The sequence below is a fragment of the Cherax quadricarinatus genome, chromosome 7 (assembly GCF_038502225.1).
Source record: "Cherax quadricarinatus isolate ZL_2023a chromosome 7, ASM3850222v1, whole genome shotgun sequence".
Taxonomy (NCBI): Eukaryota; Metazoa; Arthropoda; class Malacostraca; order Decapoda; family Parastacidae; genus Cherax; species Cherax quadricarinatus.
Window position 1 is genome coordinate 58,380,285 of NC_091298.1, and position 23,260 is coordinate 58,403,544.

Consider the following 23,260-nt stretch of genomic DNA (forward strand, 5'->3'; position numbering starts at 1 on the left):
ATTAAAATGTTCATCCTACCTGTATTGTGTTCTTTTTTTTCAGGTTGTTTATGACTCTGACTTTTTCCATATTCTTGATGTCCTCACATCTCACACTCCTGCTATTTTCAGTCCTCATCTGACTCCTTGGTGTGTAGAAAAAGCGTGTGAATCATTCAGGATAATAGACCATAATTTTCTTAACTTTACACTTAGTGTAGATTGCTGCACCTAATCTTATGACACATTTATGTGCATAATTGATTAGGTGTGGGGTTGCCAAAAATATTAAATGATTGAGAGGACAGATGAGGGATTGTTGAGGTGATTTAAACATTTAGAGAGGATGGAACAAAATAGGATGACTAGGGTCGTGTATAAATTTGAGGTGGAGGGAAGGAAGGGTAAGGGTTGTGCCAGAAAAGGTTGGAGGTAAGGGGTAAAGGAAGTTACAAGGATTAGGAGCTTGGACATTTATCAGGCTTGTGTGAGTGAATTAGATAGGAGTGGGTGGAGGCAAGTGGTTATTATAACTTTACATGCTGTTGGAGTATGAGCAAGGTAACATTTATGAAGGATTTTCAAAGTACTGTACAGTGCCTGCACTCTGAAGGAAGGGGTGGGGATGTTGCAGTTCAGAGGACCATCTAAACTGTGATGTCGTCATGCTTCTGGTAAGACAGTGAATGCGGTAGTGAAAGTGTTTCCTCTTTTGTTTTTTTGAGTCACCCTTGGGGGATGGTTGTTGTTAAAAAAAAAAATTGCACTGGTAATGTTGAACATGCTAAAAGTCAGGTGCCATCATTGGAGCTTGCATCCACTGCCTTGATAAGCTTTTCCATAGCCCTACCTGTGTAGGTATACTTAAAAGTTCCTTTTAACTCCCATTTCTGGGGGCTGTAGTAAAAGATGTGTAATGTGTTAAAAAAAAAAAAAGTATACTACAACATGTCTGTAGAATGGCTAACGACATTGTCAAGAAGAAGTACCTTGAATGCAGAATCTTTCTGATTAGATATACTAAACAGTGCCATAATCTGAACCCATTTGTTAGACCAACAATGAGTAAATATGCCATTTCCTTATGCTTTAAAGCATTAGTTTTCAGGGAAGTTCCTTGATGCTGGTAAGAGTCTCTTGATTAAGGAATTAAACTTGTTTTCCCCTTCTTGGATCAAACCTGATTTCCTCCCATTACCTGGGTGCTGAATGGTCCCTATGGGTTTAGCACTTCCCCTAAATAAAATGATAACAATTCTCTGGTAAATTTGCAATATTTTTCACTTAAAATCTCCCAATGTGCTGAAACAGAAAACTGTATAAAGTGATTTTTAACCCTTAAACTGTCCAAACGTAGATCTTCGTTCGCTCGCGTAGTGCTCCGAAAATAGATCTACGTTTTTTTTACATTCTTTCTTATGAAGAAAATCAAGGTCGGAGTGCTACATGCGCAAACGTAGATCTACGTTTGGACAGTTTAAGGGTTAACCACTTTGAACCCAGGTACAGTTTGCTGCCTCTTGCTGATGTAAATTTTTGATGGAATTCACTTACACGATAACACTATCTAACTGGGAGTGAATGCTTGATCAAGGTTACTATTATAGGCTTATGTTATCCTTTTTAAACTCAGCAGAGTAGTCTTTAGTATCTGTATGGTCAGCAGATGCACACATCAGAAAATAAAATTTTGAGGCATTTGCTGCTCTTAAGCTTTCAGATTATGCAGCACTAGATTCACAGGCTTATAATGGCACACCTAATTATACACCCACATAGGCATATCGTTCAAATATTAAAAAAAGGTTCCTTGAAATATAAGGCATCTCATTGACAAGCATTGAGAAAATACTGGCAAAATTCATTAGAGAAAAGTGAATAAAAAGGAACAAAAGGCTGCTGACTAGCAAACCATACAATTTTCAATTAATAAATTCTTCATATCAAATCTTTTCTCCATGGGAAAGTGGAACAGAATTCTTCCTTTGTAAACCATGTTTATCGTAAGAGGCGACTAAAATGCCGGGACCAAGGGGCTCGTAACCCCTTCTGTATACATTACTAAATTTAAAAAGAGAAACTTTCGTTTTTCTTTTTAGGTCACTCTGTCTCGGTGGGATATGGCCAGTTCGTTGAAGAAAAAAAAATGAAGTCTTTTAAGCTACTTTAACAAATTGCATTTATTTGTCATAGGTTTTAAAGATGCATTTAATAGATTTCCTCGTGAGAGGTTGCTTTGGTAATAGTGAGATATAGAAGGAATAGAAGACAAGCTATTGCAGTTGATGAAAAATTTTCTGTTTGAAAGGAAATTACAGAGTGGTACAAGGTAAAAAATCTCAGCAGAACACCACAGGGATTGGTTTTTGTCCTAACAGTCTTAACCCATAAGTTTTCTTTGAAAAATAACTGATTTTGCTAAATTGGATTATATACAATTCATCCAGTTATATGAATTTATGTAACTAGGTTAGGATGTTATTTTTGAATTCCTCTTTAGTCACTGCAGAACCACTATTACATATGTAGCAAACAGGTAATAACTTGTGTTCCACTTTTTAGATCTGTCTAACATCAAAGTTTATGCAGGTCTTAGCAAGGTTGGGTTAGGTCACTTAAGATTTTTTCTCCTAAAATCTTCATAAAGACCTCTTTACAGACACCATATTATCACTTTCAGACCTATGGAAAACTATTTAAATGCTCCAGAATTGCATGTACTAATTAGGCAGTGATTTGGCTGGGGTACCAGAGCTCTTCACATATTGTTAATTGGCTTTGATTGTAAACACTCAGCAATCATGGCATTGTAATGTTTAGGCTGGGATTGTGTTTAAGTTTTCTTTTATTTTTCAGTCACTGCTCTCGTAAATTTTTTAACATCCTCCAATGCAGGAATATCTCATTCTCACTTTGGCCTCAGTTTCAGAGTTAAATACAGTGGTACCTTGACTTATGAGTGCCCCAACTTACGAGTTTTCTGAGTTACGAGCCGTTGCTCAGTCAGTTTTTTGCTTTGAGTTGTGAGCCAAAATTTGAGTTACGAGCTAAAAAAAAATATTTACTGAAAATGACATTTGGCAAGAACCCCAGCCTAAATGGCACAATGATAGGTGGTTTTGGGACTTGGTACTTATAAAACAATGCTAGTGCGATGTTCTCACTGAAGGTAATCATGTAATTATCTTTAGTTATTCTACAAAAAAAAATAAAGTTGCTAAATTTTTGACATTTGCAAAATATCTTGCCCTTTACTTCACACAAATCCCAAAATATTTGGAATATTTCCAATATTCTACAGGTCAATTGTAGAACAAAAATTTTTTTTATGATTCTTGTCATTGTTATTGCATTTACAGTGGACCCTCAATTAACAATATTAATCCATTCCAGAGAGCTTGTCCTTAACCGATTTTATCGTTTTTTTTTTTTTTTTTTCTCAACAAGTTGACCATTTCCCACCGAGGCAGGGTGACCCAAAAAAGAAAGAAAATCCCCAAAAAGAAAATACTTTCATCATCATTCAACACTTTCACCACACTCACACATTATCACTGTTTTTGCAGAGGTGATCAGAATACAAGTTTAGAAGCATACACATATAAAGATACACAACATATCCCTCCACACTGCCAATATCCCAAACCCCTCCTTTAAAATGCAGGCATTGTACTTCCCATTTCCAGGACTCAAGTCCGACTATATGAAAATAACAGGTTTCCCTAAATCCCTTCACTAAATATTACCCTGCTCACACTCCAACAGATCGTCAGGTCCCAAGTACCATTCGTCTCCATTCACTCCTATCTAACACGCTCACGCACGCTTGCTGGAAGTCCAAGCCCCTTGCCCACAAAACCTCCTTTACCCCCTCTCTCCAACCCTTTTGAAAACGACCCCTACCCTGCCTTCCTTCCCCTATAGATTTATATACTTTCCATGTCATTCTACTTTGATCATTCTCTCTAAATGACCAAACCACCTCAACAACCCCTCTTCTGCCCTCTGACTAATACTTTTATAAACTCCACACCTTTTCCTAATTTCCACACTCCGAATTTTCTGCATAATATTTACACCACACATTGCCCTTAAACAGGACATCTCCACTGCCTCCAACCGTCTCTTCGCTGCTGCATTTACCACCCAAGCTTCACACCCATATAAGAGAGTTGGTACTACTATACTTTCATACATTCCCTTCTTTGCCTCCATAGATAACGTTTTTTGACTATACATATACCTCAATGCACCACTCACCTTTTTTCCCTCATCAATTCTATGCTTAACCTCATCCTTCATAAATCCATCCGCCGACACGTCAACTCCCAAGTATCTGAAAACATTCACTTCTTCCATACTCCTCCCCAATTTGATATCCAATTTTTCTTGATCTAAATCATTTGATACCCTCATCACCTTACTCTTTTCTATGTTCACTTTCAACTTTCTACCTTTACACACATTCCCAAACTCATCCACTAACCTTTGCAATTTTTCTTTAGAATCTCCCATAAGCACAGTATCATCAGCAAAAAGTAACTGTGTCAATTCCCATTTTGAATTTGATTCCCCAAAATTTAATCCCACCCTTCTCCCGAACACCCTAGCATTTACTTCCTTTACAACCCCATCTATAAATATATTAAACAACCATGGTGACATTACACATCCCTGTCTAAGACCTACTTTTACCGGGAAGTAGTTTCCCTCTCTTCTACACACCCTAACCTGAGCCTCACTATCCTCATAAAAAACTCTTTACAGCATTTAATAACTTATCACCTATTCCATATACTTGCAACATCTGCCACATTGCTCCTCTATCCACTCTATCATAGGCCTTTTCTAAATCCATAAATGCAATAAAAACTTCCCTACCTTTATCTAAATACTGTTCACATATATGCTTCAATGTAAACACTTGATCTACACATCCCCTACCCACTCTGAAACCTCCTTGCTCATCCGCAATCTTACATTCTGTCTTACCTCTAATTCTTTCAATTATAACCCTACCGTACACTTTTCCTGGTATACTCAGTAAACTTATTCCTCTATAATTTTTACAGTCTCTTTTGTCCCCTTTCCCTTTATATAAAGGGATTATACATGCTCTCCGCCAATCCCTAGGTACCTTCCCCTCTTTCATACATTTATTAAACAAAAGTACCAACCACTCCAACACTATATCCCCCCTGCTTTTAACATTTCTGTCATGATCCCATCAGTTCCAGCTGCTTTACCCCCTTTCATTCTACGTAATGCCTCACGTACCTCCCCCACACTTAGATTCTGCTCTTCTTCACTCCTAAAAGATGGTGTACCTCCCTGACCAGTGCATGAAATTACTGCCTCTCTTTCTTCCTTAACATTTAAAAGTTCCTCAAAATATTCTCACCATCTACCTACTACCTCCATCTCCCCATCTACTAACTCCCCTACTCTGTTTTTAACTGACAAATCCATACTTTCCCTAGGCTTTCTTAACTTGTTTAACTCTCTTCAAAATTTTTTCTTATTTTCATTAAAATTTCTTGACAGTGCCTCAACCACTCTGTAATGTGCTCTCCTTTTGCACTCTCTCACCACTCTCTTTACCTTTCTTTTACTCTCCATATACTCTGCTCTTCTTATAACACTTCTGCTTTGTAAAAACCTCTCATAAGCTACCTTTTTCTCTTTTATCACACCCTTTACTTCATCATTCCACCAATCACTCCTCTTTCCTCCTGCCCCCACCCTCCTATAACCACAAACTTCTGCCCCACATTCTAATACTGCATTTTTAAAACTATTCCAACCCTCTTCAACCCCCCCACTACTCATCTTTGCACTAGCCCACCTTTCTGCCAATAGTCGCTTATATCTCACCCGAACTTCCTCCTCCCTTAGTTTATACACTTTCACCTCCCTCTTACTTGTTGTTGCCACCTTCCTCTTTTTCCATCTACCTCTTACTCTAACTGTAGCTACAACTAAATAATGATCCGATATATCAGTTGCCCCTCTATAAACATGTACATCCTGGAGCCTACCCATCAACCTTTTATCCACCAATACATAATCTAATAAACTACTTTCATTACGTGCTACATCATACCTTGTATATTTATTTATCCTCTTTTTCATAAAATATGTATTACTTATTACCAAATTTCTTTCTACACATAGCTCAATTAAAGGCTCCCCATTTACATTTACCCCTGGCACCCCAAATTTACCTACTACTCCCTCTATAGCATTTTTACCCACTTTAGCATTGAAATCCCCAACCACCATTACTCTCACACTTGATTCAAAGCTCCCCATGCATTCACTCAACATTTCCCAAAATCTCTCTCTCCTCTACACTTCTCTCTTCTCCAGGTGCATACACGCTTATTATAACCCACTTTTCACATTCAATCTTTATTTTACTCCACATAAACCTTGAATTTATACATTTATACATTTATAGGAAAATTTATTTGATGTACGAGCAAATTGAATGATGAGCTCGGTCACAGAACGAATTAAGCTCGTAAGTCATGGTACCACTGTACTGGTATTACCTTGTACATAAAATTATACATCAGCTGCCACGATAGATAATAGCAGGCGTTTGTAGACAGCAAGCTCTAGCTCATGAGCTGTGCTTCTTTTTTTGTTAATGTGTGAAAGAGAATGGATAATACATTAAATAATATATATTTTTCCCCCATCAGGGTGAAGGAAGACTGTGTATCTGCCTCGAAATTGGTGGTGATAACAACACTTTGTCCAGAGCTTCGGGACTTAACTCTGACACACAGGTTTTGTGAGGTCGACCTAGAGAGGTTAGCTGACCTCCACAAATCACCCTCACACTTTAGATTACATCTAAGTCAGTTGAAATTCCTCAAGGTTAGTGTAGGGTGAAAGGTGCAAAATTGTTTATTTTTTTATCTCTGTTAGTGAACATCATTTTATTATATATACAGTAGGGCCCCACTTATTTGGCAGGTTAGGTTCCAGGCTACTGCTGGAAAGCAGACTTCGCCGGTAAGCAGAACTCCATTTTTTCTATTTATAAATGCATATAAATGCCAGATAACAAGTTTACACTAACTTATATTAAGTTAACAATAGAACTAGGCATTAAAAAGTAAAATACACACACAGTACACTCATTATTTACCTCAAAATATTTGTAGTCTTAATGTAGGGCAAAAGGTGAGTAGTATTTACTCTAAGAAGTCAGGTGTGGTGGCCCTCCTGGCCACCCCACCCACACATACTATACCATGATGCTTAAAGCCCCCTAGAGTGATAAAATGCATGTACAGTACACGCATTACTTACCTTAAAATATTTGTAGTCTTAATGGTCTTAATGTTGGGTGAGAGGTGAAAAGTATTTATTTATAGAAAGTCGTGTGGGAGGTATGGCATCCTGCCTGGCCACTTATACCTACTACGACATTAAGCTCCCTAAAGCGATAAAATGCATATATAGTACACTCATTAATTACCTTAAAATATTTGTAGTCTTAATGTAGGGTGAGAGGTGAGTTTTGTTTGTATAAAGTCAGGTTGGGAAGTATGGGTAGCCAGGAAGGGCAGCCCTCGCCACCTCACCCACGCATAATGTAAACAAACCAGATGAACGCATCTGGTTTTCGTCACCAGTCCTACAAGTTGCCTGGCTACCACAAGTCCTACAAGTTGCCTGGCTACCACAAGTCCTACAAGTTGCCTGGCTACTACAAGTCCTACAAGTTGCCTGGCTACCACAAGTCCTACAAGTTGCCTGGCTACCACAAGTCCTACAAGTTGCCTGGCTACTACAAGTCCTACAAGTTGCCTGGCTACCACAAGTCCTACAAGTTGCCTGGCTACCACAAGTCCTACAAGTTGCCTGGCTACCACAAGTCCTGCAAGTTTCCTGGCTACCACAAATCCTACAAGTTGCCTGGCTACCACAGGTCCTACAAGTTGCCTGGCTACCACAAGTCCTACAAGTTGCCTGGCTACCACAAGTCCTACAAGTTGCCTGGCTACCACAAGTCCTACAAGTTGCCTGGCTACCACAAGTCCTACAAGTTGCCTGGCTACCACAAGTCCTACAAGTTGCCTGGCTACCACAAGTCCTGCAAGTTTCCTGGCTACCACAAATCCTACAAGTTGCCTGGCTACCACAGGTCCTACAAGTTGCCTGGCTACCACAAGTCCTACAAGTTGCCTGGCTACCACAAGTCCTACAAGTTGCCTGGCTACCACAAGTCCTACAAGTTGCCTGGCTACCACAAGTCCTACAAGTTGCCTGGCTACCACAAGCCCTGCAGGTTGCCTGGCTACCACAAACCCTGCAAGTTGCCTGGCTACCACAAGTCCTACAAGTTGCCTGGCTACCATAAGTCCTACAAGTTGCCTGGCTACCACAAGTCTTACAAGTTGCCTGCCTACCACAAGTGATACAAGTTGCCTGGCTACCACAAGCCCTGCAAGTTGCCTGGCTACCACAAGTCCTACAAGTTGCCTGGCTACCACATGTCCTACAAGTTGCTTGGCTACCACAAGTTGCCTGGCTACCACAGGTCCTACAAGTTGCCTGGCTACCACAAGTCCTACAAGTTGCCTGGCTACCACAAGTCCTACAAGTTGCCTGGCTACCACAAGTCCTACAAGTTGCCTGGCTACCACAAGTCCTACAAGTTGCCTGGCTACCACAAGTCCTACAAGTTGCCTGGCTACCACAAGTCCTACAAGTTGCCTGGCTACCACAAGTCCTACAAGTTGCCTGGCTACCACAAGTCCTACATGTCACCTGGCTACCACATCTCATATTTATGTTAATTTATTCTACTGTGGGGTATATTTAGATGGATTAAGCAAAATGTCTATATTAATGTTTTGTACGATATTTTACACGGTATTGTTTTTTTCTTCATTCTTTCTGTTTGCATTCAGTATGTACTTATCTTCCTGTGTTTCTTAATATGTAGCATCTAAACCTACATTATTTTTTCTGCAATTTAGAAGGCCTGGTTTGAAATTGAGCCTTAATAGCAGTGATCCTTGGAACCATTAGCATATATATTAAAAATTTTGATCTACACTGATGCTCAAGTGGGATTGTTTAAGAGCATTTCATCTTGCAGCACCTGAGTCTGGTCAACATCGCTTCACGGTCTGTATCAGGTGCAGTGCAAGCTGTGGGGCAGCAGCTGACGGCTTTAACAGTTCGATGTCGAGGGTTAGATGTTCCAGTGGTTTTTGACACATGCATCAACCTCAAATATCTTACCATGGAAGGAGAGGATTGTTCAGCTCCTTATGAAGTATGTATTTTTACTGTATACATGAGTTCCATTATTTCACATTTGTATTACTTGGTAAGGCAAAAAAGTAGTGGCATGTAACTATCTACTTTATGAGAAAGTGAGAGAGTCGATCAATAACATCTTCGTCTTCGTAGTGTTAAATATTTTTCCCAGAAGACAGCTGGAGCCAATGCCCTAAGCATGATGTATACTTTGGGAAGTTTAGCTGATGAGTAAGTACAGGGCTGCATAATATTTTGAGTATTCTCATGTACATTTTGTATTGGGTAACCTGAATACTTTGACTTAGTGATTATTTCATTTTTTCATATGTTTTGAACAGTTGCATGTAATCATGGTGGAGACTCAATCTTCCATCCATTAAGTGTGAAATGGACATGCTACCTACCCATACTCACTTTTGCTCAGGAATGTGCAGTGAAAATGAATGATGCAGTGAAGGAAAGCTACACATTTTAGTTTCTATGGAGTATTTACCCAAGCAGTGCTAAACCTAATTAGTAAAAGCCAGTATAAATCTACAAACTGCTACATTTTAAGAACGAAATTTCTAGGGCTTGCCTTTTAAATGAGCTAAGGTAGAATATCAGCTCTTTGTTGAATAAATGTAGGAACTCTTAGCTTAACCCTTATACACCCCTCATGTAGAAAGTTAAAACATATAAGCTTTTAGTTTCTGTAGTAGTAGTAGTATCAAAGAAACATTGAGTTATGTTATGGTAATATTTCTTTCATAGGGTTGTTTATATGAAATTATTTCAGTAGGTTTGCAATAGTATAGCAGTAACTGTAAAGTATTTTAATCAGTATATTTTTTACCTGGCAGGCAGTGGAGAATTTTCGACAGACAGCTCTAATCAAGCTACAAGTAGTTAAGATAAAATGTCACTTGCCTGCCCCATACACAGATATAATTCTCAATAATGCAAGGAGTTTAACACGATTGGAGATAGACTGTCTTTGTGATGTAAGTACTGCATATTTATAAAATTAGAGATGCTCAAAATATATTAAAGATTTAGCATATCTCCTATTTGTGGTGATTAAATTGTTTGATATAAGGCCTCATTTCTTCTTTTTCAAGTCACCGTGCCTCAGTGGAAAACGGCTGGTGTGTTAAAAAAAAAAAAAAGCCTCGGATATACTAAAGTTTGCATAGCAGTAATAGAAACTTATTATTCGATATACAGTAGACCTTCGTTTAACATGGTAGTTACATTCTTGAAAATGCTGTTTTACTTAAAACTGTGTTAGACAAACTGAAGAATTTATGGGAAAAGTAGGGTTACGTTCCTGGGAGTCCCCCGAAAAGCCAAACAGCTTTATTTTAGACCAACGGATCTTTCAAAAATAAAAGTGAATATGTAATTGTAGTTCATTGTTGTGATGTATTATGTTGTTTTTATTGATTAAGATTACAAATGCAACAGAAATAATAGTATTTCTTACCTTAAATTGTGGCTGCTGGTGTTTGTGGATGATTGTGGAGAGTTATGCTGTGGCACTATTGGGCTGAAGTGGATGGTAGAGGTTCTGGTACTGAAGTCGATGGTTGTACTGGAGTGTATATAAACTCTGTAATGGATTTCTCTTCCATTTTACCCCGCAGTACATTATACAACTGACGGTAAGGCATCAGCTGCTCTAGACACTGTTTCAGTGTCCTCTTCAGTGAAAAAGTCTAACTTTAAGTCAGTCAGTAAATCAATCAAGTCAGTAAGTCAGTCAATCAGTAAGTCACTAAATCAGTCAAGTCAGTAAGTCAGTCAATCAAGTCAGTAAGTCAGTCAATCATTGCAGAAACTCATATTTATCTCATTCTTTTTATGTGCACAAAGTGACGCTTCATTATGGCCACAGGCTATCTCGTCTAATATCTCGATTTTCTTTGTTAATTATAAGACTTAAGCGCTTATACCTTTTCTTGCCACTTTCAGCAACACTTGTATGCCTACTGGGTGCCCTGATTGCTTGACAGATTTAAGATATGGCAATTACAAGATCTAAACCCCTAGCAGAAGATGGTACGTACTAAACGCAAATGAACCAAAGACTGGGACATGGGTGGTGGGGGTGGCAGAGGGTGGTAGAGGATGGCGGGGAATGGCAATAGGTCTCCCCCATTGACTCAGTGGTCTAACCCACAGCCAAGCAGAGTGTATCCTGCGGGCAATGCGCGCTCAAAATTTTTTCCCCTCCCACAAACTGAACCGTGTTTAGTTAATTTTACAAAGTGTTATACAAAAATATGCCACAATTCTTCAATAGTGCTATAACCAAAGCGTGGCAAACAAAACTGTGTTAAATGACGGTCTACTGTAGTAAATGTAACTATTTTGCCATAATATTGACCCACCCATACATCATCCCATGCCTAAATAACTTGCTGTAATTTTGTATACTCTCCTTAGATGAGTGACGATCGAGTGGACCAACTGATGCGAAACAAAAGCTTGGAAAAACTGAGGGAATTTGATGTTAGTCGAGCTCCAAAGCTGACGGTAACATCAGCCAGAAAGTTGGTTAAACATTGTCCAAAATTGCTACAACTCCAGGATTTAGGTTGGTAATTTAGTATTCTTTTATATTAAAGTTATCTTCATTCTGAACTCAGTCTGAATCTCATATATTTATGAACATGACTTGAAATTTCAAAATAAATCTTATGTTTTTGTGTGTGTTTGTATATTAGTAAGCAAAAGAGGAAAATGGTGATAATAGTAGAGAGAAACAACTGAAGAATGTGATATTGCTTTCAAAATTAATCCAAGAATTGGTAAACACTTGGTAGTTGTTGACGACAAACTTTCATTGATGCCACTTTTTAGTGAATGAAAAGAGTACCCCTAATCTTTTAACTGTTTCCACTTTTTTCTTTATAATAATAGTAAAAGAATTCAAATATAATAATAATGTGATGAAAGAAACATTGATGAAGGTATCCAGGGGAAACTGCCTGCAGTTCAGAGAGTCATTTGAATTTTTCACTGCCTGCAGTTCAGAGGGTCAGTTTAATTTTTCATTGTCTGCTGCTCAGAAAGTCATTTGAATTTTTTAATTGTGATGTGCTAGCTTCTGGCAAGACAGCTATTGAAAGAATGATGGTGAATGTTCATTTTTCAGGTGACCCTCCATGATGAAAGACAGCCAGCTTGTTCAAAAATATTAAAATTAAAATCCATTAAACAGTGTAAAAATGTTCGTATATTACTATTCTATGAAGTGAAGATCTGAGCCACCCTACTAAGCTGTGGGAGATGGCTGGTGTGTTAATAATAATAATAATAATATGTACTGTAATAGCTGTGTTTTAGATAGTTTATAGCACAGCCTTGGATGAGCATAATATAACAGTTTAAGAGGTTAAAAAATTGCTTACAAAATCTTCAACAGCACTGTGCTTAGAATTCAGTTTTGATACAATATACAGCTGCTGTAGTGAAAGTGTTACTTTAAACATTTTTGTCTTTCAGGTGGATGGAACATATCATCAGAAGAGTTTAATGCATTCCTGAAAGAGACTGAGTTAGAGAACTATGATATTCAAATAGTTTACAAACCTCGCAGAGTTAGGTAAGACAGTTTTCCTCTACCTCCATGAAATTTTACTTGATTAAATATTTATTTTAAATGGATACAAACAATACGCTTGTCCTACTTCATGGTTACTACATTCCTATGGTTCATATACATATTTTAAAGTAGGGAATTGTATATGAAGTATGGTACAGGAGTGCTTTGCTTTATGGGGATTCGCTAATACAGATATTTAAAATAACCAAAAATTCATTTATATGGCTCCCTGATTCACTATTACGGCATCCACATGCCACTGTTTGTTTACATCCTCTATGAGCTCTGCGTCTCTTGATTATGTCTGGAAACTTTCCCAAATTTTAAGTGTCTTAAAGTTATTATGTATTTTATATATACAGTAGTAAACCCCCCCCCCCCCCCATTGCACATACTAGACCTGAATTTTAATATTTGGAAATGCTGAAACAAGACTGGCCTAGTTGACGTGGTAGTCGTATATGAGTGAAGTTGCTGGATTGGTTCCTAGTAGTCCCTATACACTTTGTACTTTTCACAATATTGTGAAATTATCATTTCACATCTTTGTTTATATACTTTTGTTTGTTTGCAGAAATGACACCCACAGTGATGATGACCTTATTGATGACTCTGATGAAGATTCAGATGTTTGGGGACCAATGAGAAATCTTTTCCCTCTTGTAATACTCTAGAGCCAGATTTGCAATATGAAAGCAATTATGTTGTGATAGACAAAATACATATACATAAGGGATCTGCTCATTAATTTTTCATATAAGATTTTTTTTTTTTTTACCTCAACGACCGTCTCCCGCCAAGGCAGGATGACCCATATCACAAAAAAATTAAGTAAAAAGGCTTAATATTTAATTTAAAGGCAATTCATTATAAAAAACTAATAAATAATTTGCTTTACGAATGATGTGTTCAGTGTCTTGTGTGAATGACACTTTGTATCAATGTGTATAACCAATATAATTATCAAGATAGTAAGATTAGAACATGATAATCTTGTTAAATAAAGCTCTATAACTTTTGTTTTTGTCATACTTTTAGATCACATTATTCAGTGGTAAGTGACATTGTCTCCTGCCTCACATTACAGCATTAGGTTCAGAATCTTATTCTGCCATGTAGTATCATTCAGTACCTGATATTTTTAAGCACTAAAATGTGAGCCATTATAAAACTAACTAGCTTATGCAAGGTGTTAATTCAGGACACTAAGTGCTTTCATAAATATTGATTACATAAATAATACTACATGGAATACTGTGACTGACATAACTGGGAGACAAAAATAAAGGGTGGGAGGGAGGGGGTCTCTTCATATGATTTGTTGATCAATAAATATGGGAGACAACAAGTTATTATTACTTACCTATTTTTTTTCAACAAGTCGGCCGTCTCTTCACGAATTCAGAGAAGAAAAATTTGTACTTTTACACAGTAGGAATAGATTAACCACTTCATTGCACTGTTCTTTTTAAATGCATAATTATTACAGCCATGAAGCACCATACTGCATCTGGGGAATGGGAGGCAATCAGGTTTGATGCAATTTTGTAGAGGGCAACCTCAATGTTTAGGATTAAGAGCCCTTTGCCAGCATCAAGACATCACCTTGAAGGGTTATCAGTTAGTAAATGTCCTCAGTGCTAGGTAATCTTAATGCAGTGGTTGGATTTTATAGACTTCCTCAAGGAAAAAAAAGCTATTACCTGCAAGACTGCTGTAAACAGATGAGTAATCACAAATAGCAGAGAGTTCCTGAATCTGTTCATTGCAAAAATGCATAATTATAGCTGGAAAGCTTGTAAGGCACTTGGGAGTCTGAAACAACTGTAATGACTACACAGACATGGGTGCAATCTGGACAAGGCTGTGGAAAAAAAAAATTGAGGCAAATTTATAAGTGTCTAGAACACAATCCTATTTTTCCCATGTTTTTACTTCACATATCTTATGTTGCATGCCAATTTTCAGGAACTTAACCCATGCTTTACAAGGGAGCTTGTTGAACTATATATTCAAAACATCCATGAGTCATCCAGCAATGATTCATTCATTCTTCTCTCTCTCACACACTCACTCTAGTTTTATTACATTCAAAACTGCATTGAACCTGCATTTGTACACACACACAATGGCGAAACTCGACACACATCCTTCAAACAACGTACAGCTGTAAATTATTCTTTCTTTCTTTCAACACACCGGCTGTATCCCACTGAGGCGGGGTGGCCCAAAAGGAAAACGAAAGTTTCTCCTTTTACATTTAGTAATATATACAGGAAAAGAGGTTACTAGCCCCTTGCTCCCGGCATTTTAGTCGCCTCTTACAACACGCATGGCTTACGGAGGAAGAATTCTGTTCCACTTCCCCATGGAGATAAGGGGAAATAAACAAGAATAAGAACTAGAAAGAAAATAGAAGAAAACCCAGAGGGGTGTGTATATATATGCTTGTACATGTATGTGTAGTGTGACCTAAGTGTAAGTAGAAGTAGCAAGACGTACCTGAAATCTTGCATGTTCATGAGACAGAAAAAAAGGACACCAGCAATCCTACCATCATGTAAAACAATTACAGGCTTTCGTTTTACACTCACTTGGCAGGACGGTAGTACCTCCCTGGGCGGTTGCTGTCTACCAACCTACTACCTAGGCTGTAAATTATTATTATTATTATTATTATTATTATTATTATTATTATTATCAAAAAGAAGCGCTAAACCACTTACAGCTGTAAAGAAAATGTAATTCCTCTATTTTGGGTGGGGGGGTTATACAATTTAATTAGTTGTCATAGCAAGCTTTTTGGAATCTGTGGCCAGTATTTTGATTGCTGCTGATATGCAACAGATACATGCAAGAGAGGTTGAAAGGGTCCAAGACTCAACACCTTACATATGTAAGGCCTCTTCAAGGGGGGCTCCTTGGTGTGGTGAAGAGGCTCTTGGTCTGAGGAATTAGACCTGTCGGTCTTCTTCCTCAGACCGAACCTAATTACCCCCCAATCTCCCCTCCCCTATCCCATCCTCCCCATTTTCCTTTCCTCCTCCTCCTCCCCACCCCTCCCTTTTGCCCTTTCTCTTTTTGGCCTTTGGGGTTTTTTCCACAGGCGCGCTAGTTCCTAGGTAGGGGAAAAAAGGGTACAGGGGTCCATCCCATTCCGCTGGGGTTCTTGGCGGTGGCGTAGTTTGCTGTGGAATCTGGATCGCCTGGGGATGTCCCGATCCCTCTCTGGTATCCCGGCGAGTGTCTTTCGGGCGACGGGTGTATCTCTGGAAGCCACCTTTCGGATTCCGGGGGTGATGGCCGAAGGAGGTATGCTTTGTGGCGGATATCCGGCCGCCCTCTCTTTTGTCCACCGAGGTAGCTCGGCAGATGTGAGGTTGCTATCCCGGATTGCTGGTTTACTGGCGTGAAGGGTAGGGTATGGCACGGGTTCCATGCTGCATCTGTGCTACTAGCGGTGCTGAGGTCCTCTTGGGTGCGGAGGGAGATTTCCGGCCCTTTCATTCCTCCTGGGAACTATTCCTCCCCGCTCCCCCCTTTTTTTATTCTTTTTTTTTCTTTTTATTTTCTTTTCTTTTTTTTTCTTAAAAACAAAAAGCAAAGGAGTAACCTAACCATGGAGAACCCAATCCATGAACCCACTACCCCTGGGCCCCTTCTTGATACCGCACCCCATTCTGACCCTGCCTTGTTTTTTGACCACTCTTCGGACACTCCTGATGCCCCTGTACCTCTTGCTGGTGCTGTTTCCTCACCTGCTTCAGGTACCGGGGCTTCGAGTGACTCCTTCGATTTGTCTGACCTCCGCTCTCCTTTGACTATGCCTCTGGCCTCTCCCTCTATGGTACAGCAATTTTCGAATCGCCAGCCCGTTTCACGATGGACCAACTCCGGTCCTACTCCTAAACGCCAACGACAATCTCCTGATGATGTCCCTTCGTTACCTTCCCATTCTACTAGGAAAAGACCGACACGTCATGCACTTCCTCTCCACGCTCGGTTTCGGACCACACAATGGACTAAATTCTTTACTTTAAGACCGACTTCTTCTGCCTATCTTTCTGACCATAGTATTGGCAAAGTGCTCCTGCGCCATGTAGGTAGAGATATTTCATTTCATGCTCTCAAGAGCGGTACGCACATCTTCACTGTCCAGAATGCTACCCAAGCTCATGATCTTTCTCTCCTTTCGCATATCGATACTACTCCTATCACTATTGAAAAACATCTTTCTCTCAATTCTTGTAGTGGTACTGTCATTCTGCCCCATACCATAGTCCAGCAGAATTTCCAGTCATGTGGCAATGACATTCTTGAACAGCTGGAACTCTAGGATCTCCCAATCCTCAAAGTAGACACTTACATCCTTCCTACCCGGGGGTGGAGACGTTACCCTTGCAATGTGGCTCGATTAACTTTTGATAGCCATGAACTCCCGCCCTCTGTTTATGTTGTGGGTCATCGGTTACAAGTTCGAAAGGTGATCCCTACACCGCAACAGTGTAGAACTTGCTGGCATCTTGGTCACCCAGCAAAATATTGCAGATCTATGGCCGAATGCCCAGTCTGTGGTGCCGACGACCATTCTAATACATCTTGCAGTCAACCTCCATCTTGCCTTAATTGTAATGAGGCTCATCCTTCGTACTCTCGCCGTTGCCAGGTCTACTTGAATGAGCGTGAAATCCGTTGCCTCAAAGAAGCAGAAGGTCTCCCTTATGCTATGGCAGTTACTCATCTCCGCCTCCAAGGGAGACTACCCCGTGTTTCTTATTCTCGTGTTTCAAAACGTCCCCCCACTTCTGGAGTCCCATCTTCTGTAGCCTCCTCTGTTGTTACCCCTCCCATAGCCACTCTGGCATCTAATCCTTTTGCTGTCCTTGGCTCTGACGTCCCGACTACAACTCAGTCTGTTCTCACATCTTCACGTCCTTCCTCACAAGCCCCGGTATCGACAAGACCCCGTACAACACCTTCTACCAATCGCCCCTCTACTTCTCAGAAGTCCAAAAAAAACTCAGTGCTCAAATCTTCGTTGCCCCTTCCTTCCCTTCTTCCACCTCCGCACTTTACCTTTCCAGTCTCTGTACCTAGTTCTTCCCATCTATCTGGCTCTATTACAAGTGTGGAGGTTCACCCTCCTCCTCGTACTATGCCTTCCACCCCCGTCCCCTCCCAAGTTTCTCCCTCTTCTGCCACCTCCTAGGTTTCTGCCTCTTCTGTCCCCTCCCACACTTCTTCTCCAGTCCCCTACACTCTTTCATCCCCCCCTACTTTGGTACAGTCCATTACTGTCCCAATCTTTACTCACTCTCCTCCTTGTACCTCCAATATTGTCTCCCATACATCTTTGAATTCAGAAACACTTGAAGCCATTTCAGAATATATTGCAGAGACTAAACCTTCAATGGACACTGATCCACCTCCTGTTCCTTTTCTAACTCCTCTAGTCCGTAGGTGCCCTTCCCTACGGATTCCTGGTATTTTCTTCATCGCCAATCATGGCCTATTAACAGTGGAATATCCGCGGCCTCAGGGGTAATCGGGATGAGCTTCAGCTGTTGCTTTCCAGGTTTTCCCCTGTTGGTGCTTGCTTACAAGAACCAAAATTACACTCAGCTGTTTTCCAACCTCTCTCAGACTATAATTTATTGTATTCTTCGGATCCTTTCTCAGATGGGACCTTTAATGAAAGTGCTCTTCTTCTACACAATGATATTCCGTACTGTCAACTATTTGTCCATACCTCGCTGCATTACACTGCAGCCCGTATCCACTTGAATAAGTGGTATACAATATGTTCTTTATATCTCTCTCCTTCTCGAGCATTTTCTATCCCAGATTTTGCTTTTCTAGTTTCATCCTTACCACCGCCACTACTGTTACTTGGTGATTTCAACGCCCACCATTTCCTCTGGGGGGGGGTCTCATTGTGACTCACGTGGCATCCACTTGGAGGCTTTTCTTGCCTCTCACCCCCTCCATGTTTTAAATATGGGTACTCCCACCCATTTTGATCCTAGTACTCGCACTCTCTCTTGCAGCGATCTATCAGTCTGCTCTTCCTCCACTGCACTAGACTTCACCTGGTCTGTTCTACCGGACTTACATGACAGCGATCATTTTCCTATCATTCTTACTTCACCTTCCTATTCACCACCTTTCCGTAGCCCTCGCTGGCAATTTGATCGGGCAAATTGGGACCTTTACTCGAAACTCACTGCTTTTAGTGAGGTTCCTTCTTCATCCTCCATTGATGAGCTCCAACACCTTCTCGACGTCAGTTTATGCCGCAGCTTCTCATTCTATACCCCAAACCTCAGGCAGGCGTTCTCAGAAGTGCATGCCTTGGTGGTCTCCTGCTTGTGCTCGTGCAGTACGTTTGAAACGCGCTGCATGGGGCGGGTACCGGTACAGTAGAACCGATGAGAGACTTCTTGATTTTAAGCAGAAGCGTGCGATCACTCGCCGTGTCATCCGTGACGCTAAACGCACTTGCTGGCGAGACTATGTTTCCACCATCACCTCTGCTTCCTCTATGAGTGCAGTCTGGAAAAAAGTGAGGAAATTGAGTGGTAAATACTCTCCTGACCCGGCTCCTGTTCTACGGGTCGCTGGTGTTGATGTAGCAAACCCTCTTGACGTTGCCATTGAAATTGGCACTAATCTGGTCCGTATTTCCCGGGGGCTCCATCTATGCCCCTCGTTTCTTTCCTCAAAGTCTGCCAGAGAGTTAGTACCCTTGGACTTTTCTTCTCTCAGAGAAGAACTAATGTACCTTTTACACTTCAGGAACTGGAGGCAACACTCTCAGCTTGCTGATCATCGGCAGCTGGGCCTGACGACATTCATATTCGTATGTTACAACATTTACATCAGTCAGCCCTTGTAGTCCTCTTACACCTCTTCAATCTTATTTGGGCACAAGGAGTTCTTCCCCAGTTGTGGAAATCTGCCATTGTTCTCCCTTTCTGCAAGCCGGGTACTACAGGACATAATGCCTCCCACTATCGTCCCATCGCTCTTACTAGTGCAGTTTGCAAAGTGATGGAACGTCTGGTAAATTGACGTTTAATGTGGTATTTAGAGACACACAACAGTCTCTCCGCTAGTCAATATAGCTTTCGTAAGGGCCGTTCTACCATAGACCCCTTACTACGCTTGGATACGTATGTTCGTAATGCCTTTGCGAATAATCACTTGGTTATTGCCATATTTTTTGACCTTGAGAAGGCATATGACACAACTTGAAGGTATAATATTTTGGCCCAGGCCCACTCCTTAGGCCTCCGAGGCAATCTCCCATCCTTCCTTAAGACCTTTTTAACTGACAAACATTTCCGTGTTCGAGTCAATAATGTGCTTTCCCCGGACTTCATCCAAGCTGAAGGAGTCCCTCAGGGATGTGTTCTGAGCACAACGCTTTTTCTCCTTGCTATAAATGATTTGGCCTCTGTTCTTCCACCCAATATTTGGTCATCACTCTATGTTGATGACTTCGCTATTGCTTGTGCAGGCGCTGACTGTCATCTTATTGCCGTTTCTCTCCAGCATGCGGTCGACCGTGTTTCCACTTGGGCCACCACGCATGGGTTTAAATTTTCCAGTACCAAAACTCACCAGATTACTTTCACTAGACGCTCTGTCATCTCCGATCATCCTTTGTATCTCTATGGCTCCCGTATCCCCGAACGTGATACAGTCAGGTTTCTAGGCTTTCTCTTTGACCGTCGGTTATCCTGGAAACCTCACATTACCTCTCTGAAGGCAACTTGTCACAGCCGGCTAAACCTTCTTAAAACCCTTGCTCATCTTTCCTGGGGAGCTGATCGTCGAACTCTGCTTCACCTACATTCAGCCCTCGTTTTATCGAAACTCGATTATGGTGACCAGATTTATTCAGCTGCCTCTCCTGCTACTCTCTCTAGCCTTAACCTCATACATCACCACGGATTACGTTTATGCCTTGGTGCTTTTCGCTCTTCTCCTGTTGAGAGCCTCTGTACAGAAGCAAATGTTCCATCCTTGTCTGATCGCCGTGATGCCCATTGCCTTTGCTACTATGTACGCTCTCACGATCTCCACAATCCTTCCATTTATAGAATGGTCACCGTTATTAGTAGACATTCTTTATTTGTTCGCCGCCCCTGTTTGTTCCTTCCCTTTTCTCTTCGCCTACATTCGCTCTTGTCTTCCCTTCAGTTACCACTTTTATATGTTCATGTAGCATCTCACTTTTCCCTACCCCCCTGGGAAGTTCCAGCTGTTCGGGTCTGTTCTTTCTCACTCCCTTGCTCGAAAGCCCAACTGCCTACGGTGGCTTCCCGCTCTCTTTTTCTTGATCACTTCCACTCTCATTCTCATGCCATCGCTGTGTACACAGATGGCTCTAAGTCTTCAGACGGCGTCGGATTCGCAGCAGTGTTTCCGGACAGTGTCGTGCGGGGGCATTTACTATCTTCGGCTAGCATTTTTACTGCTGAATTGTATGCCATTCTTACAGCACTTATTCATATTGCATCTATGCCTGTGTCATCATTTGTGGTAGTCTCAGACTCCCTTAGTGCTCTACAGGCTATACGAAAATTTGATACATCTCACCCCCTAGTTCTCCGTATCCAACTTTGGCTACGCCGTATCTCTACCAAACATAAAGATATTGCTTTTTGTTGGGTCCCTGGTCATGTCGACGTACAGGGCAATGAACAGGCAGACACTGCTGTGTGGTCCGCAGTACACGACCTGCCAATTTCCTATAGAGGTGTTCCATTTCTGGACTATTTTGCTGCAACAGCTACCCACCTTCATACCCGTTGGCAACAACGTTGGTCAACTCTGTTCGGTAACAAACTTCATTCTATTGAACCGAGCATAGGTTACTGGCCGTCTTCTTGTCATCAGTGCCAAGGTTGGGAGACCACTCCCGCCTTCGCATTGGCCACACTCGTCTTACCCATGGGTATCTCATGGAGAGGCACCCTGTTCCTCTCTGTGAGCAGTGTCAAGTTCCTGTATCGATTAGCCACATTCTGTTAGACTGCCCTCTCTATCAACGAGCACGCAGAATTTACCTCCGTCGTCTCCACTCTACTACTCTCTCTTTACCTTCCCTTCTTGCTGATGGGCCCTCCTTTAATCCTGACTCTCTCATTGACTTCTTGACAACGACTGATTTACTCCACAAACTCTGATGATGATACCTTTCGCACTCCCCTCAGCCCTTTCTAGGTCAGTCTCTTGCTGCCCTTTACCCTTTCACCATCCACTGCCCCGCTGTTCTCCGTAACCTATTACTCATCCATCTCCCGTTTACCACCTGATACCCTCGCTTCCTTCCTGCCCTGCAGCGCTGTATAGCCCTTGTGGCTTAGCGCTTCTTTTTGATTATAATAATAATACATACATAAGGGAAATTACCAACAGACTTGTAACTGTCAAGATTTATGTGATAGCTCTGAACCCATAGGGGTCATACAGTACCTTGGAGAATGTTAGATTTTGATCCAAGGAAAGAGAGGAAGCTCCGACTTTTATCAAGAGCCCATTATGGCATCAAGGCACCTGCCTCAAAGGGTGTTTTTTTAAGAGGAACTTGGCAAGTTCAAGTTGATTCCTGATCAACCCATCTGTGGTTAGCACCAACAGCCTGGTTCATCAGGCCATCAACTGGCATATTTATATTAAGGGAAGGAATAAACTCGTAGAGTCATACAGTGCCTAAGGAATGAGTGTCAATCAGGTTCTGCTCTAGGAAAGAAAAAAATAAAGGGGGGGGGCTGGGCAAGTCCAATGCCTGGAACTATGAGTCCCTCACCAGCATCATGGAACTTCCCTCGAGTGGTGCCACATCTGGGAATGGGCTGCTATGGGGGTCATGACCCCTGCAATCACCTTAAATTCTTTTTTTTTTTTTTTCAACTAACCGGCCATATCCTACTGAGGCAGGGTGGCCCAAAAAGAAAAACAAAAGTTTCTCTTTTTAAATTTAGTAATTTATACAGGAGGGGTTACTAGCCCCTTGCTCCCAGCATTCTAGTCGCCTCTTGCAACACGCATGGCTTATGGAGGAAGAATTCTGTTCCACTTCCCCATGGAGATAAAGAGGAAATAAACAAGAACAAGAACTAAAGAAAATAGTAGAAAACCTAGAGGGGTGTGTGTATATATATGCTTGTACATGTACGTGTAGTGTTACCTAAGTAGAAGTAGCAAGGCATACCTGAAATCTTGCACGTTTATGAGTCAGAAAAAAGGACACCAGCAATCCTACCATGTAAATTACAGGCTTTCGTTTTACTCACTTGGCAGGATGGTAGTACCGCCCGGCGGTTGCTGTCTACCAGCCTACTACCTAGAAATACCTTCAAATAACGTACCATAATCTAAATCTATTAAAAAAAA

At 41.0% G+C, this 23,260-nt stretch overlaps 1 protein-coding gene across 4 annotated transcripts in view; it reads left to right on the forward strand.

The window, feature by feature from the left end:
• The window catches only part of LOC128686878 (uncharacterized), a 47,793-nt gene extending 33,919 nt beyond the window's left edge, over nucleotides 1-13,874 (forward strand). For all 4 annotated transcript variants that reach the window (XM_053774080.2, XM_053774078.2, XM_053774079.2 and 1 more), the window contains exons 9-14: nucleotides 6,687-6,864; nucleotides 9,101-9,280; nucleotides 10,110-10,250; nucleotides 11,695-11,845; nucleotides 12,757-12,856; nucleotides 13,431-13,874. In XM_053774080.2, coding sequence (XP_053630055.1) covers nucleotides 6,687-6,864; nucleotides 9,101-9,280; nucleotides 10,110-10,250; nucleotides 11,695-11,845; nucleotides 12,757-12,856; nucleotides 13,431-13,530 — 850 coding nt within the window. In that variant the 3' untranslated portion in view covers nucleotides 13,531-13,874. The remainder of the gene's footprint in view (nucleotides 1-6,686; nucleotides 6,865-9,100; nucleotides 9,281-10,109; nucleotides 10,251-11,694; nucleotides 11,846-12,756; nucleotides 12,857-13,430) is intronic.
• The last annotated feature ends 9,386 nt before the right edge of the window (nucleotides 13,875-23,260 follow it).